The 19,987-nt window shown below is 40.2% G+C and overlaps 1 protein-coding gene across 4 annotated transcripts in view; it reads right to left on the bottom strand.

Annotated features, from left to right (window-relative positions):
- Window positions 1-19,987, bottom strand: part of ephb2b (eph receptor B2b) — a 123,961-nt gene that overhangs the window by 58,986 nt on the left and 44,988 nt on the right. For all 4 annotated transcript variants that reach the window (XM_038697174.1, XM_038697175.1, XM_038697173.1 and 1 more), the window contains exons 2-3: window positions 18,204-18,283; window positions 8,693-9,377 (exon numbers count right to left, since the gene is read on the bottom strand). In XM_038697174.1, the coding sequence (XP_038553102.1) occupies window positions 8,693-9,377; window positions 18,204-18,283 (765 nt within the window). The remainder of the gene's footprint in view (window positions 1-8,692; window positions 9,378-18,203; window positions 18,284-19,987) is intronic.

Below are 19,987 nucleotides of genomic sequence, written 5' to 3' on the forward strand. Positions count from 1 at the left end.
TTGGTCTGGTCGGGATATTCTGCGCTCGCATCGCGATTTGTCTGGGAGTCGACTTCTCTCCCACCCCTATTTGCTACTGGGGTTCTTGCCTGCCTGTCACTGGAGTTGGTGTGGCGCGGTTGTGGCATCCCACTCTCACTATGAACTACATTCTGTAACAGGCTTATGCACACAAACATATACACATACCGACACACTCACCCACACGCACTCAGACACATATAGTCTCACATATAGACACACACACAAACAAAGGTTCTCCCTGGTAGAATTATTCTTGATGTTTTTCATTCAGTTACTTATTTAAATTAATTGTTATTATTTCAGCTCTTGAGGCTTGTTGTGTGGTTTATTTATGTTGCATGATTTTTTCTCGTTTTCATTTCTCTCTCAATTGTCTACCTATGTCAGCTGTTTATTGCTGCTGTTTGGCTGGTTGTCTCTTTGTGTTTGTTTGTTTGTGTGTTTGTTGTTTTTTGTTTGTTTGTTGTTTGTTTTTCTCCGCCCAAAGCCACCATCCCCGTTCTCTTGCAGGTGTTGCCCTCTCTCTGTGCTGTCTGTTTATGTGGTGTTTCTTTTCCTCATCCCCATGTCTGTCCCCTGTCTGGCCCAGTGACAAATAAATTTGAATAAATAACAATACAGACAAAGGAGTATATTAATACTCTCTTGTTAAAGTAAAATCTGTCTGGTACAATATGGTATCCAGGTCCTCATACTCATACCAGGCTGCCGGTAAAAAAAAAAAGAAAGAAAAAAAGATGGTGAACATGGTAAAAATCATACCTTCTTAACATCAGCATGTAAGCATTGTCATAATGAGCATAGTCTTGTTAAATGGTGGATGTCTCTTAGGCCTTCTTTTGAGCTGATGAAGATCTGACTGAGATCAAAACCATGTCTATTCAACTTCATTTGTGGCTTGAAGTCAGTGTGCTGGTGTTACTTTTTCATCAGTATCTCTTGGGTCTTGACACTTAACATAGTGGACAACATAAGCATATCTAGTGAACAAAAAAGTATTCACCTGGATTCTCTCATAAGTCAGGAACACACAGGTAGTAGTCACCTGGCAAAGAAAACAAAGTACAATCCTGCAGCAGTGGCTCTCAACACGGGAGAGCTTAATTTTACATTGATGGGACTTTAGAGGTATGTGTTCAATTTCAAATTCAAACACCACTCGGAAATCTCCCGGGGAGGATGATGACAGAAACATTTGCTATGCCAGTCCAACTTTTGAGCTGACATTAGCCAGTGGATTTCTAAACATTTCAGAATTAAATCCGTAAGTAAAATAAATCTCAATATAAACTGCTTGATTTGGTTGTTGATTTTGCTCAAACACTGCAGAGGCCCTAGTGGGTAGATAAAGCTTGTGTGGACATGATCACCTCATAGGGATTCACTGAGGTTAACAGAGATGTTGCCCTTGGATACTTTCAGTTTGTTGTTTTTTCTTATTTGGTTTCAGGCACTGCAATTAGCTGTTAATTGAACTCAGTGCTTTTGTTTTCCTTTGAGAACAGCAGGGTGTACTTTCTGAATCTAAATCACTTTGATTGCCATTAATTAAATGCACAGGAATTTATCGTAATGACACTGCAAGAGAGACATATCGACAACTCAGAGATTTACAGTGCATGCTGATTCATTGTGCAAAGCAAAGTGGACTTTGCAGTGTCCAGAATAAAGTCTAGTAGATGTACAGCAACAAAGATGTTCAATTTACATCTCTGAAGTATGTATCCACTACATATTTTAAGTACTATCATTGTATGTAAAAGCTGAAAGAGTGACTGTCTCGCAGAATATAGTTAGTCAAAATATGTACAAAAACCTCTGATCTTCAAGAACTGAAGGTAGCAACCTTATTTTTAGTTTGACAACCACCCGTTTATTTAATTATATAATGTGTTTTGGAAGGAGCTGTATAAGAAAATCTTGTCGGTGCAGAGTAAGTAATCCCTCAGTTGAAGTCAAAACATCAGAATCATAAAATACTGGAGTTAGGAAGTTTATAGCATTAATATCCTCTCCGTGTCATGTATTCCTTTTAGGCTGCTCAAAGCAGATGATCTCTCATGGTTATTAGTGCAGTATGTTGATGGGCGGCGAGGCATATAACACTGATAAGAGAAGGAGAAGAAGAGAAAGACGCAAATAAATGCAAGCTCATGTGTCCGTGTTAATATTTGTCTCCCCTTTTGCCTTTCCATTCTGATCTATCTACCGTCCCATCTCTCAGCCTCACTTGTGCAGCCGTTTAATCTTTAATCACTTGAAGTTTTAACTTTTTTTGATGGCTGATGTTACTTATTTTAGACTCCATTATACTTCTGGAGGATCTTCTCCATAGGAAATGAAATATGTATTCTCTGTTTTGCTGTACTAGCACTAAGTCAAAGTGAGGACCACTGTATACTGCAGTCATATAGTTACATAAGTTCCTGTCATTAAAGTTCTTCTCAAAGGAACCAACTGTCAAATAATTCAAATGAACTGAGCAGCAACACAATGAATAGCTGGTGAATTATATCACTAACAGATGTTTTTGTAATTTCTTCTCAGCGTAAAGGGGCACATATTCAGGTGGAATACATCCCACAACAGTAAGCACCTTTATGTGTGGAGTATCTTGTGTTGCAACACTATGATTTGTATGAGATTGAATGACCATCCAGTGTGAGGCAGAATATAGACCCAATCCTTTTGGCTTCTTAGTGAATGACCAAGGGGTTAACTGTGTGTGAACAACTGTGCTCATCTCTGCAGAATACACGTGGCACATCCCACCGATGTCAGGAATGGATAAGCTTTCTCTCCACTTTCACTTTTAGAATAGCTCTAATGTAGGTCAACAGCATACAACACAAGACACCACAATTTTCTCTCAGTGTTGACCGAGTTGTAATACATCATTGGAAAACAAGGTCACTGATACTCAGGAGGGATTCCTGTCTTTAACAGTGAGCCCGATTGTTTCTCATCTTTTATCCAGACAGATGCTTGATCCATCAGTCTCCCTTACCCGAGAGCGACTTCAATCCTCTAACAGCACACAAGTCGAGGACATCTGAGAAAGAGCACATGGGATGTTTTGACAAAGCCCTGGCCTTGTCCCTGATGAGTAAAGAGAGGCACATATGGAAGGATCTCTATATACTACACAGCTCTCATTTCCTCAGCGTCAGGACAGCCTATACAAGGCAAATTTATCATGAACAAAACCATAAGGTCTCAGGGTTGTCACCCAGCTTTGCTCTCATGGAAAAACACCAGAAAACTGTCTGTGGTATCTTGGGGGTTCAGGGTGAGACAGGGATAGGTGTTACAAGCAAGAACCAGACCTGCATGGAGCCTCTGCAGTCGACCAATGATGATAGAAAAAAAAAGAGGTTCAGGGATTAAAGCAGGTCATACTGTCTGAATCTGAGATTCAATAGATGGTGTGGGATAATGAGCAGTGTGACAGAGGGGCATCTGGAGCAGAGCCCGACATGTGCAAAAACATGTGGAAAACGTTAACAGGCTTTACAGGCCATGACCTTTGAGTTCAGGGAGATTCGCAGGGATCGCAGGTCACGTTATCACATCTGCATATGATGGATGTGCTGTGAAAATGAAGATGATAAAGTATATGGTTGTGGGTATTCAAGGTTCCTGTGTGCGCACATGATTACATACTGTATGGAGCATGTGTTCATTCACTGTAATGTGATTTGTGCACTCACTATACTGCAATGTATATTAGAAGGGCTGTGTGTGTGTTTAATTTAGAGTTTTTCTCTCATTAGACTTTTCTCTTCTTCTCATTAGAGGCTCCCCCGCTTCTCGTCTCTCCTTCACTGTATGGATGTGTGCAGGGTGCACAACACGCAGAGGAAAAAGAAGACTGGCGGACAGAGAAAAAAAGCACCTGGCCGTACTTAAAATCCCTTCACAGTGGGGAAGAGGGAATAAAGGCTCCTGAATGTTCCCTGGGGCCTGTGCGGAGGACAGAATGACATGTCTTAGAGCACGCCTGTTTGCCTCCTGCTGTTACAACATCCTACACTGTGTACAGACCAAAGGGGCTACCTCTATCAAATACACATCACAGACCCTTTAATGGGTCTAAATGAAAAAACCAATAATGGAAATTAAGTTATATTGCCTATGATGCAGAAATGAAGTCATGATGCCATTTAAAAAACAAATGTTGTGGTAATGAGCATCTGTTCAGGAGCTAATTTGTATTCCTTATGCTTAACTAAACAGCTCCTAACAGCAGCCAAAGCAGCCATCTATTGAAAAGAATAAGTGTGGCTTTTACTTTAACATAATATTCTGCCTTTTGTGTAGGCAGACTGTTGATATTCCTCTCTCTGTTTCTTATTTTCTCCCACTCTCTCTCTCTCTCTCTCTCCCGGTTACTGCAACCCAATGCAAACGTCCCTTCACAATACACAAAGCAAAAGCCTTGAGGGGGTGTGTTTGTTTTGTTTTGCCTTGTGTCTTGTTCCAGCGCAGGGCATAGTCATCCAGTCATCTGCGTGGCTGTTCCCCACGTGCACTGTTAGTCAATTAGAGCTGCCATTAAAGACAGAGGCACCCAGGGAAATAAAGGCAGCCGTGTGGATTTGTCTGTGCTATGCTGATTTCCACCCTTAAACCCTCTCCAGACGCAGAGATTGCAATAATAGGGATCCTGACAGTGGGTTAGGGGGACTCATTTCCTGCCTGCTCCTCCTCTCCTCCTCTTTTCCATGCAATCATGTCTATCCAATCATGTCTGCCCAGCACCTACCTTTGCACTCGATCCCCCTAACTCGCATTATCTACAACCACATTTGGCTGAAAAAGTACTGAAGCCTTTCCTCCTTAATCTAATTGCTCTGGGTTTCAACTGCAGGAACCTCACTTCCAAGCAACTACTACCCACCACTGATGCAAACCTCACCAAGAGACTGACATTAAAAGAGGCACTAGTGTTGTTCCAAATTCTCCACACTGTGACCTAAAAATCATTCATGTGACTTACTGACTTGCTGTGGGGCCTGTCGTGCATGTTCAGTTGAATATGCTATGTCTATTATACAGTATATTGAACTCTTAATAGTGTCACAGCCTGTGGATGTGGAGATAAGTTTGCATGTGAATCTTGTAGATGTGGGTGAGATGAGGATATGATAAACAGAATCGCCATATTAAGGATTTAACATTATGGACTGGCACAGATTGTAAAAATCGTTAAGTCATGTATGTGATATGTTTAAATGTCTTTATACACTCTAAGAACTCTTAGAAGTCCTTTTTCTCAGGCAAACTAACTGGTCTCGTCATCAAAATATTTCTTACATGATAATTTCCAAGTGGAAAAGTGTGAAGATGTAAAAGTTAAACTCCTTTATCCACTGTCATGCTGTGTGATGCTATGTGTTGACTCCTCTCGAGGCAAATCTGGGCCACAGCGCCACACAAACTAAGCTGCTTGTTTTGCAATGCTTTTCTTTTACTCCCCAAACACATTTGCCATTAACAAAAACATTACCAAAACATGAATCAAGCTGTTAGTATTGCTGTGACAGACTGTCTGTATCTGAATCTTCACCGCTCTTTAACATGAGCCACGCTCCCACAGTTGAGACCCTTGAACTCACAATAGCGTGGGGTTAGATGATCAGATTACAGTGAAAAAACACACATGGGCATTGTTATGGGGAGCTTGCAATTCCATCCCTGAACATGGCTTTCATTGTGCCCCGCTGAAGAGACTGCTTTTCATTCTGGAGTGAACAGCAAGGGCAAACAGGACCTCACGTGTGTCTGTGGTGCACCATCTCCTCAAGGCTCTGAGGGGAAGTAGGATCTTTCTTTTCAGGGCTGTCTCTGCTGAAAAGCCCTGGTGTGGTTCCTTCACTCCCAGCACTTCTTAGAGAGGAAACTTAATCTTACAAAGAAAAATGCCTCAGATATTTGGTGTAAGCACCCCCTTCTACTGTCAATATTTTGACAGATTTCATGACAGCATAATTATTTGCCAGGATCCCCGCCAAGTATTTAATTGTTATATGCGTAATTACACGTTTAGTTACAGAGATGTTGGAACAAAGCATTGGTTGGGTTAATAATATCATAGTACAAATAGTCTCTTTCATTTTGGCTGCTTTATACTGTCTCTGTTGCTCCAATCTCCATCTATGAAAAAGGATATCTTTCAAACCTTCAGAGGGCACCTCTCACAAATCAGTTCATTACCCCATAATATCATCAGGCAAAGGCGCATCTTTCATAGATCAATTCATTATCCGACTTCTGGCAGTTGAAAGGTGGTGAGTGACCACAGTTTCAAGCACTGTATCGGCTTTCAGTGTTTAGGAAGATGACCAGAGAGAAACTGGTGGCAGCCTTCCATCAAAAAGGGCTTCTGAACAAAGGGGGGACCACAGAAAAATATCATTAGTAACTGTTATGGTTTTATTTTCTTGCTTGGTAAAATACACACTGGCCCGTTGTTTGCACTGAGGTTCATAACTATTGTATGAAGCCATAAAATCCATCTCCGTGCATAGCGTTTTGCTGCATTCCACAGCTGCACTCTCAAATAATGCGTTCTTTTCATAAAGCTTTAATATTCAGTCAGTGCATCACATGATCAGGAAAGACCAAGTGACAGAGTCAAAATCTGTCTGTTACACATATGTGTGCTATCAGGGTCACTACAGTTTGTCTATGAGCTCTGCAGTGCTCAAATGTGTAACTTCCACTACTGCAGTGAAGGTAATGAAGAAGAGAGCATGCAGTCAGTATAGCTTTTCATCTGGTGAACCTTGGATAACAAAGCCAGTGTGCAGCAGTTAAGGAGAAATGGTCAGAAATGGAAGGTGAAATGCAATTGTTTTTTTCAGTAAAAAAGTCCCATGCCCAGCGGTGCAAGGATATAAATGAAACACGCTTTTCCCTTTTGAGCTGACAGCATTTGATTGTATAATCCTGTTTAGCACAAAAAATACCATGACTGAGGACACTCCACCACATGCAGTATAGGTCAAAAAACAAGCAGATTTGTGTAATTATGTGGGGATGTGGATGCTACAGCAGAGCAGCTATGTTCACGTGCCTCTTATTGGCCTGTATTCCTTAAGGAGGAGCTGGTGCCTGTCCTCATTAGTAGTCATTGAACGGGCTTGGCAGTGTTTGTGAGGCAGCACCCATCACGTTTTCCCTCCCAGCAAACAGACACTGGGGGATGTGTTGTAATTACAGGCGCACATAAGAGAGGCAGCAACAAACCGATCTAAAACGCAGGTGGGTGGTTTGTTGTTCTGGGCTGAAGCAGCACGGTTCCGGTCTGCAGGCTACACACTGTCGTGCTGTTTCAAGTGATCAAGATCTCTAAGCACGTTGACCAATTACCACCTGCCAGAGTGCGGATATGGCATGGCACAGGTAAATACTGGGTACACTGATGTTTTGAAAAGGCAAATCGATTTGCCTGTAAGGGATTCCAATTGATAGGAAAGTAGAGGCAATTTAGAAAAATATCCTCTTTGTCCTCATGGATGGAAGGAGGCATTCTACCAACAAAAGGTCAGCGCAGACATTTTACAGATTGACATTTTATGTTTTTTTTTTTATTTCTGAGTACTGTTAAATGTGTACAGAGTGGTGGTTCTTTGTAAGGGGAGGCTGTAATTTCTTTAAATTCTTTTTATTCTGAAAAAAACACATTCAAATGGAAGATATACCGTGCTAACAAAATGACACTTGCATCTGCATTTAATGCACTTCTTTGCATATAAAATAAAATCAATGTTGACTTATTTAAAGATTTAAGTTATAAAACATTACAAAGGTGCACCACGGTGGCCTAGTGGATAGCACTGTTGCCTCACAGCAAGAAGGTGATGTCCGAACCATGGTCCCTCCCACCATCCAAAGACATGCGGACTAGGTTGATTGTTAACCCTAAATTCACCTTAGGTGTGAGTGTGACTGGTTGTTTGTCTATGTGTGGCCCTGCGATGAATTGGTGACCTGTCCAGGGTATACCCCGCCTTTCGCCCGATGTCAGCTGGGATAGGCTCCAGCTCCCCGTGACCCTGTGCGCAGGATAAGCGGTTGACGATGGATGGATGGATGGAATATTGCGTAGGTGACTTCTGTCACGTGAGTTAAGTCACAAAGCTTACATTATTTACTTATTTTAACCCAAACCAAGCAGTTTTGTTACCTAAACTAAACTGTGACAGTTTCACAACGTTAACCATGTGTTTAACGTCATGTGACTTACGTAATTTACTAAAAGTCTGGAACGCCTGTTGCTGGATTTGTACATGTCATTTTGGGGAACGGTCATGTTGTTTTGGGGGTCATTGACAATCGACCTACTTTGTCAATTAGGTTTCAGGACGTGTTGACATTGCCATATCCAGCATTGTATTTCTGTTTGAAAATAAACAGCATTTCATTTTTATGGAAATATGGTAATGGCTTCTGTTGAGTAATCTATGTGCAGAATGTTCCCTAATGTTCATATATCACTGGCTTATACCATCAATTGAATGGGAATGAATAGATCCCTGTAACAGCTTACAGTGAAGAATGCATTACTACTACACTGTATGGATTGTATCCCTTGGTGTAAGGGCAAAGCGGACTGATTTAGGCTCAGCAGATTTAATGAAATTATTACAAGAGCAAAACATACCTCGACACACAGTCCCATTCTCCACAGCCTCGTTCCCAGCCTTGCACATACAGCGTCCAATGGGTACCATCCATTCTCCATCTCCATTGCAGTACAGCTTAATGGGCACATCCACCTCCTCTGCATTAGGGATGCAAACACCTCTTGCAGCCACCAGGGAGGTGCTCTCTGCTCCTGAGAGTGTCTCCTGGAACAATGCCCCGTTAGTGATGATACGAGGGCACTTCCGGTAAAAGACACGAACAGCGATGAGCGACATACAGCCGCCATAGTCCTGAAAGGCAAGGTAGAAGCCATTCCGTGACACAGGGCCGAAACTCCGAACCTCAGTGTTGATCTTCATCACTCTGCCCCCTAGGTCCACTTGGGAGAAGCTCTCATCTGCTGCAATGGTGTCAACTTTGATCCAGGGGTTCTCCATCCAGGCTGGTGAGGTTCTGGTGGCTGTGTCGGCATCAGATTCATAGTAATAGAGGTTAAAAGTCTCTTTACAAGAGCCCGGCACGTTGGGAATGCTACTGCAGTCCCTCACCGAGAACTTCATCTCCACATGGATCCGCTGGGCACCACGGCGCCGGATGTACTTTGTCCGTACCCAGTTGTTCTGATTGTTGTCGAAAACATTGCAGACCTGGTACGTCCGAATGGTGTTCATGTTTTCATCATAACCGCTCACCTCCTCCCACTGTTGGCCAAGGACAGACATAAACAGTGAGGTAACATTTTTACATTCAGAAATTTTCGGAAAAGGATCCTGACTTAAATTAATATTTTTAATTGAGGTACACAGTTAACCTGATTCATTCAATTAAGTGCAACTCAGCTGTAAAGCAGTAAATGTCGTGCATGTTTCCTATTAATATAATCTACCATAAAGCCCCCGCTGATACCAATTTTGCAGCAACAAGAATGTTTTCATGCAAACTTTATAATACTTTGATTACAGGGAGTAATCAGCTTCAGGCAATATTTTGATTAAATTGATTATGTGCTGCAAAGAAACCTAGTGACCCAGTTTACATGGATGCATTATACAAGTCTAAAGGAATAAACGAGAACCAGCCTTTCCAGCACGTCTTCCCATGTCTTGAGGTAATACTGGTATAAACAAGGGTACTTACAGGTTACGTACTCTGACCCTTAGTCCAATTTGTTTTGTCAAGTAAACAAAGACATTCCACAAAACAACAATTGGCATCATGAAGTTATCATTTAAGACCCTACTTTGCTTATTTCAATAGTTCACCCTTTTAATCTTTTCAAATTCATGTGTAGCTGTAATTAATTAAGTTAAATGTAGTTTTTATTTGATTATTAATTTTAAAAACTCTCCTTTAGGAAACCTTATTACATGTTTAAAAAAGATATACCCTGCTTTGTACAGGCAGACAGTTTTGACGTTTACCCTCTCCTTCCCTGTCCTCCCACTGAAGAAACAATTCACATCGTAATGCTTTAAGAGAAACTGGAGACGTGACATTCGCTTGAACAGAGCAGAGTTCTGGTTAATGTGATAGTGTGTCCTACTTTTTTATTGTGTCTTAATAGGACACATTCATAGCACATACTGTAATGGGTTATTGACATTGTAGTGAAAACTCCGTTCACAACAGTGAAGCACTGATGAAACGTGACATCAATTTTCCACAATCAAAGTCATACTAAACTGGTATAATCACATTACACAGGTAATCATAAAAAGAATAATCAAGGGGCAAATTTCACTCCAGGTTTTAAGAGTATGCTGTTCTACTTCAAAGTCCACATATTGCACACCAATTTGAGCACGTCCTCTGACTGTACAGACTCCAGATGCAGCCTCTGTGATTTTCCTGCCCCTTGGCCATGGATCAAACCAGCTTTAAACACCATGCACTCTAACCACCAAGCAGGTCATGACCTTGACCTCGGCATCCCAGCCAAGCAAAAACCCTGTCCTCAACCCTCAAGAGCCACTTTGCATCAGCTGCACTCTCTATTGCTTCTAACACTCTACCTCCCCCCTTCACTCTTCACTTCCCTGCTGATATAATTTCTCAAATTAGTGCCCACTTAGTGAGGATTTTGACAGATTTTGACGGGTTGGGGGAAGAAAGTCACCCTTCTTGTTACAAACAGGCATTCTATCAAACACTTTCTGACTAATTAGAACAGCTTTAGTTCTTAATTCCCATGTCCTAATTAATCACTGCTAGTGCGATGCTTGGCTTGACCCAAACCATCACAAGAGCCAACCTAACCAGTAAAGACTGATGTGCAGCCAAAATTAATAATGAGTGTAAAAATTATGCAGCACAACAAAACGAAAAACTATAATTACATGGTACAAAAACTGGATCTTTCTTCCAAATTTGCCTAATGAGCAATATTTAAATTTTCAAAAAATATATTTCAACAATTGGAAGTGTTACAATTGGAATTTAACTGTAAATAAATGTCTGTACACAAAATAATTCATGTTAAAAAGGATTTCTCTGTGGCAAAGTAAGACTAGACAACATTTTAAACTAAGTACGGTTCAAGTCCACTAATAAAAAGAGTTGGATTCTATGGCAAATTTAGTTAACACATTTAGATAGTTATACTTCCAATTTTTCTGTATACATTTTCTGGATACACTGTTGCATCACGTCAAAGTGATGCAACAGTGTAAGTACAGTGATGTACAGTGTACTTTCCAGTAGCTTTAAAATCATACATACATCATACATTAGTTTAAGGATAAATGTGTCTTTTGGCCCATACTGGCAGACATCACCATCCCAGGTCACGAGTAGCAGTTGACCGTCCCACTTGTTGAGGAGCAGTGGGGAGGCTGTGGGCCAATTAGGCAAGAGCGGACAGTCCGCTTCTGCTGACCACAGAGCGTTGGACAATCACAGTTTAATAAAATGAATGTAGAAGCAGGTGGGGGTTGCTGCTAATGAGGGATGCAGACAGGGGAAACTGCAGGGGAAAGTGTTGGCAGTGATGTGGGGGGAAGGGTTGAGCCAAGCTAAAAAAGACCCCAAACAAAATGTGTTTTGATGGAGGGCCTCTTTTTGTCCTGTCATGGCCTCTTTGCCCCGCTTTCATCACAGCCAGTGGAGGGAAGCAAATGGGCCATAATAAGAGCCTAACGATCAAGCATAGAGTGTGAAATTAGAAGAAACGTCTTCATTTTCACAGCTCTTTCCCCTGGCTCTTTACTGAGAGTGCTGTAAAAGGGTGGTCATGTGTTTTAAGTAGAGAAGGTGGAGGTAACCCTGGTGGTGGATGTCAAGATGGATTAGTTAGAGGGGATGAGCTGCCCTCAGATGATGATGGAAGCAAAACTCCAGCTTTTTCAACAGAGTTGTTACATTTGGCAAAAGGTTGTTTTTCTTGCTCTGAGTGCGTGGAACAACAGCCATAGGGCTAAGTGCACTGAACAGTGCATTACTATAACATAATAAACAGACCAGAATGATCAAAGGCATTTTCTTAATAACCAAGGGCATACCAAATATTATGAAAAGCTAATTTGCATTTGTGAAATATTTGGGGCATTTAGTTTCTATTTTTTTTTAGTTATTTAGTTATTTGACCTAAGACTGTATAACTTCAAGGTAAATAACAAGCAATGGCTTTTTTCACAGTACACTAGATGTGCCTGCTTTCTCTGAGAAACACCACACACAGAAACATACTCTCACGATTAAAAGGAACAAATGGTGTGAAACAGAATGCACCACTGGCTCCAAGCAAAAAGACTGTTTTATGTTTTAATTGCTCTCGTTGGGGTCCTGTGTCTAATAATTCTGGGTTGAATAGTGTAGGCAAATTATTTGCTAACACTTGTTTGGTTTAACCTACTGGGTGTTGCCTATCCATTATTCCTAGCCAACTAAAACAAACACTAGGAATGCACCTGCATATGGTATTTGATGCCTCAAACATGCAAGCCAATTGTCACACTTAGTAACTGTTACATTGATTATAGTTTCAGTGTTAGAGGAATGATACCAAAAAGCCAGTTGCTAGGCGATTACTCTCATATATAACTAAATTTGCATTTAAAAACAGGGTACTGGACAGTCTACTCTGAATCTGTCTGATAAGAGCGCACACCGGCTGTTTAAGTTTAGATAAAGCATGTGCAATGCCATTGTACTTTCCCCATAACAAACTCCTGCAACTTTATCATCCTTCCAGTTAAAATGATTTTCAACAGTTTCAACTGTTATCAGGCCATCTCTACTTTGTAAATAAAACTACTTACCCAGACCTGCCTTGGATCCACGAAATGATGATTTATATTATGCTAGAGCAGCAATGTAGACAGACAAATGCCCTGCCCAGAAAACCTGTCTGAAGTGAATATAGACTGTGGTGGTTAGACTATGGCATGGTTAGTAGAGGCTGCCATATGTCAGCTGCTTTTCTCTTCCTCTGGTGTTATATGAGGTGCTACAGTTCACTGACGCTCACTGAGAATGAGGTTCAGAATCAATATCTCCTCCACCACTCCAGGGGAGAGAAAGAAAAGTTCAGCTGACCTGCAATCCATATATCTCCATGACAGTGGGTCTCTGGGCTTTTTCTGTAAATCCAAGTGGAACGTGCCTCATTCACCAGTTGAAACGATGAAACAAGTACTCCTTGGACCTCTTTGTAGCAATTAATTACCAAAATCACCCATAATGTGTAAGCACACACTATGGGTGAGCTACTGTGCACTTTCCTATCTTACATTCACATCTTGCATTTGTATTAATTAAAATCCACAACTTCTAACCATTAATCTTAAAGGAAAACAACACAAAACACACATCCTGCATTAAAACATACAAAGAAACCTTGAGACTGGCCTCATGTCGAAGGACGTCCACTTACAAGGACAGTCAGGCAAGCACCAGCAACCAAGAGTCTGCAAACAGACACATAGCTTGTGATATGTCACCCGTTATATTGCTCTGCTAGAACTGCTAGTCTATGCGCTTATAATGCATAGAATTTATACTGCAAGCAACACAATCAAGTTGTCAGATCTTTCAATTTCCTGTACATCTGTTCATCTATTTCTACCTTTATATTAATCAAAATTAACTTACTTGTGATAGGCTATATAAAGGTTAGATGCAGATATAGATGCACAAGACAACTACAAAAGAAAACAGCCGGTTCCACAACCCACAGTTGGTCAGAATAGTGACACATCAGTCAAGTAGCTGTGTGAACACACTGTCAGAACAGTCAAAGATTTAACGATTTCATTGTTTTGCCATAACATGAACTGCATATTTATCACGTTTTGTCATTACAGTGTTTGAATTAACCTGAACTAGCTCCACATTCCAGAGTCACATTACATATCACCGCTCTATCACTGACAGAAGTAAATAAATTATTCACACAAAAGCAGGGAGAGAGACCCTGTGGAAAACTCCCGGGGCACAGTCGTCCCATTTGCAGTTATGGGAAATCTGTCAGAGCAAGAGTTCTTTCCCTTGAGGGACAGAGGACAAATGACACCCACTTTCTGCATTCAATTACTACAAGAGAGGCCATGGGAGCCAAATCCTGCAGGAGACTGGGCTACACAGAGAGGAGAGACTAACACACACAGACTTAAGTAGAACTGTCTGCTGCAGTCAACTCCAATTACCACTGTCCACTACTAATGCACAACATGTGAAACTAGAAGAACAATTCCATCTTTTACCCAGTTCCACAATGTTACATGTGGATTCTGTTTGCATATTTCTTTGTATAATTCATTTTACTTCTTTTCATAAGTATAATTTCACATAACAAGCAATGGGTTTTAATTGTGTACCACAGTCACAGTCACAAATTAGTAGTCAATTTAAATTCCAGTGAGTCCAATATAATGAAATATGTTCAACAAATTACTTTTAAAGAAAAAGAAAGTGTACGTGAAAAAAAGTATCCCATGTTGGTAGGCCACACATGCCCACAATTATATGTAAAGAACCTCAATCTTATTCCAGAGGAATTATAATACAATATGCAGTGTCTTTGTCTAAAAACTGCCTAAAAACTTTATTTTGCAACATGCACTGCATATTGCCTTTGTGCAAAACTCTGCTGTATGGTGTGTCCCCATGTGAGACTAGATATATCTAGGTACAACATTATGACACATCCATAATGATGAACTAACCCATGCACACACCACCTCATTATGTTCTCTGCCTTTGCAGGACACCTCAGTTTTCCTTCCACAGTGGCTCTGTGTGCTCCCTGTGGCCATAAGTCTATTTTTAAATAGCTGCTCTTGTCAGTACTTCAGCGTAGGAGAGAGTGGGTCAGGAGGTCTGACCTGACGTTCACACGTCTCTCAGTTCCTCTTGAGAAGAAAACACTGACCACTTAACCCTGCTCTGCTGGTCATACATGAGCTCCATGTCACATAGCAGATTCTCACTGGGTCAACATCTCTGAGTAACTTTACATAGACCAATGTTAAAGGAGCTGTACAAGCTTCTTTGCGGATGTTAACTTAGAAGAAATGTACATGGCGGTGGTAGTTTTTTTCCCCTTTAAAATATGTTTTTCAATGTATTCTGCTGGTCAATATGTAAAACCAAAATACAAACTTGTTGTGACAGCGGCAGGTATTTATCAGGGTTTATGATTATTGACAAGGTAGTTCTTAGCATTAACAAATTAGAGACCAACATCAATGTAGGCCATTTTTCTTGCACAAGGATTTAATGAAGGAAAACAACCCATAAACTGAAACTGCTGTAACAGGAATTAATATTATACTAGCATCAAATAATTACCATATTAATATTATACAGTAAGCTATTAAATGAACATTATATTTTCGATTATTTAATGTTATAATATTATACTAATACACTCATTTGTACGAGTTCCTCCTCCAGGTTGGGGGTAATGTAAAGCCCTCCACTGGTTTTTACAACATAATTGCAGACAAGGAGAAGGAGCACATAAACACTCAGACAATAATTAATAGTTTGTTAATAAACTCTGTGTTACTTGAACATTTCTCATCAAGCTCCTAAATTTCTTTCAAATGTAGTCCTTGAGAAAAAAGTTAGCATAAAATCCTGTATATTATCCTTATTGAACTTAGGGTTAAGTATTCGCAAAGTTGCCCAGAGACACAGATTTAAATGATAGTCCAACTATACTGACTGCAACAGTTTCCCTGTGTGGGTGGTGTGAGGCATGTGATAGGCATATGATTGCCAGAATCTCAGAATGTTAGAATAGTAAAATAGTAAACTTCCTAAACTGCTCCAGGACAAATTCTAGTTTGGTAAATAGTACACTTGTTGGCGGTGTTTTTGGCATTGCTATCAAGAATAATGAAGATGTCTTGCTTGTCTGGCTCATGGAAAGTGACAACCAAGCAGCAGTTTGGTTGTCACTTTACATAATTTAAAGTTAGGACTGCAAGGCTATACAAAGAGAGGGTCATAAAACTTGATTTCCAGAAGATGAACTGTAATTTTGTTTTACACAAATCACTTTCAAACACCTAATCTAGGAAGTTGATTTCATAGCTGTAAGAAATTTCTTATAATAATAATAATTTGATAGGCGATATTCAAATATGCTGTAAAATAAAAGAGTGGAATAACACCAACTGCCATAACATTTCTGACTTAATATCCTACTATTACTTGTTTGCATTTCCATTGTGTCGCATAGTATCACATGTCAAGTTCGGATATATTTCATGAAGCTATACAGAGTAGTGAAAGCCAACTGCTGGTTCGGTGCTCTGCTGGATGTTACTGATCCACCAGCTAAGCCCATGAAGCCATGCATATATGTGTGTAAGACAATAGCTTCTGTAAAGCACCTCTTGCTGTTATACTGAGAGGGACAGCGAGCTCTGTTTCCACACCTGTTGCCCTGGGCCATAAGGGACAAGCTTTCTCCATTGCTCTCAATCTTCACTTTCCAACAGATTGTGCTTTGGACAAGCTCTGCCATATCATCTTAAAACTTCAGTGCCCACGCTGATAAGGCCAACTTATACCTGACAAAATCCAGGGGCTTAGGGACTTTTTCGCATTTCATTGCACTCCAAGAGAGAGATATATCACAACTGCATGTGGAGGTTTTCAGAAAGGCACATGGAATTATCTGAAGTCAAAAGCAGGAAATAAGAGTCCTCATAGATAACCCTTTCAGTAAAATCTAAAGAGAAAATTACCACAGAATCCGTCGGTACACAACATTTTACTGGAACAAAGATGATTCTGGAAGAGCTTAGAGGTCTAGATAGTTTAATGTTTAGACCTTAAATTCACCTCACTTTGGCCAGAGTGGGCATTTTCATTACACAAAATATTGTGCAACCGCTTAGTACACCTTAGTATTCAACTTTCTGAAGTTTCCACTTAGTATAAAATCTGATTATGAAATATGGGTTGAGTGAATGTTTTGCAGAATATAACATTTTGCAAAGATGAAAGGAAGATGTGATGTAAGTCGGTATGTGTGCGTAAGCAGATCTGATCCAGAGCTGGCGAGAGAAAAGGAAACCAGGCGTCTTTTTGCTTTGGTATTGATTGTAGGAATTAGCAGGGAGGAGAAAACATGCCCTCAGGTTGGGAGAGATGAAGTTGTTGCAGAACAACTTTGAAGTTGTATCATGGAACTGTTGAAGTCCAACTCTCTATGCTGCCATTTTTTGGCTTCTTTTAAGTGCAAAAAGACACAGCATGATAGAGTCTAACTCAAACCATCTTTAATACAAACCACAGAAGCATAAATAATTGAATAAAATTGGTAGTGGTTTTTTGAAATGCACCAGCAAATAAGTCTACAACATTTTTTCATCTCTTTTGGACCCATTCTAAGAAGTCTAAATCTTGTGGTGGGGAAAGAAGTGAAGGAGACTGAGACTCTGGTTTTGGCTGGCTTTAAGTGGGCCTGGCTTGCATGTGGCTAGGAGGAACCAATGCCCTGGCAAACCATGTGGAAATACTGTGCATCAAACACCAACAGGGTCCATATAACACATAGCTTCTAGTCTGGCATATGAACACACGTATTTAGTGAAGTTTATGATTGTTCTTTCTGTGTTTGCATGAACCAGAAAGTTCAGATCAGGTTAAAATGTACAAACTCAGATCATTTATGGGACAATATTCCAGAAGAAAATGGGGCTAGTGATTATTTGTATCTTTGATGAACCATAGTAATATTTAAAAAGAAAAAGTGGTAGTATCTGCTCTGTATCTGTCTGCTGCTGTTTGGGCAACTGATTCAGTTCACTCTGGGGACCAGGCAGGCCCATTAATTGATCTCTGACCTTAGAGTGAGAAACCAAAACAGAGACAGAAATAAAGCTATCATGGGGGACTGAGCAAATTTACACATTAGCTGCACTTTTACTTCTAACAAAAGAGAGGGCCACCTCACACTTCATCTCTGTCACAATGAAAATGTCCTAAAATTCGTTTCTTATTATTTACTAATAATTTAATCAAATCTTGATTATTAGAAGCAGATCACAGTGAAAGTACAGAATGTCACTTACGCTATTGTCACTTGATCCTGACACGGGGTAGACCGTCCAGCCGAGCTCCGCTGTGGCTGTAGTAGAGTCCATAAGTGTCTCTGTGGAAAGAATTAAGGAGAGACGGTGGTCAGAAAATCGTCTGACAACATGAAAACGTTGCTGCGGTTGAATGATTAACACAAATATTTTGAGAGGCTGAATATCAGTTTATTCTATAAAGTGATAGGAAATTCCATCCATTTAAATTCTGTAGAGAAAAAATTCTAATTATCAAAGAGTAATAAACAAATAAGCAAAATAAATTATTTCTTAAACATTTTGAGGAGCAGAATATAAGCAGAAGAGCTTCATAGGCCCTTTTATAATATTTCAGTAAATATTATAATGTTGTTAACAGGTTTTTAAAAGTTTTCTATAACAGCAGATTCAAATCAACAAATTGTGTATATTTTGAGAATAGGTAATTATCCACATAGGCATTATAGAGAAAGTGTTGAAATGATTATTTGAATAACACATTTTTATAATGAATTGACCTTTCACATTATTTATTAAGCAAGAATACAGGGTAAAGCATCTCATATAAGAGAATTTGCTTTTTGTTGTTTTATATAATTTTAAAATCAACATTTTTGAGTGTGGTACTTTTTTGACTATTTTTTGACATTGTATCACCAATTAACAGTGACAACAACTGACAAAGTAATCAATGATAAAAATACAAATTAGCTGTAGGCCTACTGCAAAGAGTCTGACTGTGTTGTTTTAGGAGGTCAGTCTATATCCTGGTTAGCAGAACTATGCCATTGTCCATATGACTTGTAGGAAAAACAACAGGAGGGGCCACCCTATATGCCATGGATTAGCTGGTGGAAAGAAACACCTCTGGTAATTGGGGTCAAAGAGAATATGCCTCCTGTCTGTCATGAGGTCCTCTGTGGCACACATTCCACCAGTCTGATCAGTCACACGCTTACTGAACCATTCCCACAGCCACCTATTTTCCCTCTTCTTCGTACCCTCTGTACCCATGCTCTCATGCCCTCTTTTCCATTCCTGACCTAATCTCAGCTCTGCCTCTCTCGGTACGCAGAGCGACAGAGAACAAGTCTAATGAATTTCTCCTACTGATTAGGCCTGTGTCAGTCTTGTGCTCCAGTGTTGAGTTGCAGCAGATGGAGAGAGCATTCATCAGGTTCAAGGCGTCAGCTGCAACTCCAAAATGCCACAGAGGGATTTAGAAACCCCCTCGACAAACACGGTTACTAAGCTTAGTATAAGTCACAGCCAGCAACAGTAATACATAGCCTGGTGAACAATTGCTTGCTGCTGTGGCTCTTCATTCATATTGTGACATGAAGGGATTGAATTGGTGCTAATGGTGTGGGTTAACTGGAAGTAGATCCTAGTGAAGAAATTAAAACAGAGCCCCACAAATCCGATAACGAGTTCTTTGAGAAATGTGTTGTAAGTAATGAGTGAAGGAAATCAAAGATAGAGGATCTGAAGTTACGTCTCACAGGATTTTGTTTAACGTTCAATATGTACGCGGCTCTGACCAAGCTTGCAGGACATTTAAAGAATTCCAGTTGTTTCATAACCTTGGATTTCCTCTGATTTATATTCCAATGAAAGCCACAGCTTTTAATTAACAGGCTCCACACGCATTGGTTTATTTCAGCCCTTCTGCTGACTTGCCACGAGTACTCACAAGGCATAATACTAGATTTCACATCCTATTCAGTTATCACAAAGCCCAAATCGTATAATTAGGCAGATGAGACTGCAATTGAGCAGCTATT

This window comes from Micropterus salmoides, unplaced genomic scaffold, assembly GCF_014851395.1.
Source record: "Micropterus salmoides isolate LMB-PRFRI ecotype aquatic unplaced genomic scaffold, ASM1485139v1 Ms_hic_scaffold_4, whole genome shotgun sequence".
In the NCBI taxonomy this organism is placed as follows: domain Eukaryota; kingdom Metazoa; phylum Chordata; class Actinopteri; order Centrarchiformes; family Centrarchidae; genus Micropterus; species Micropterus salmoides.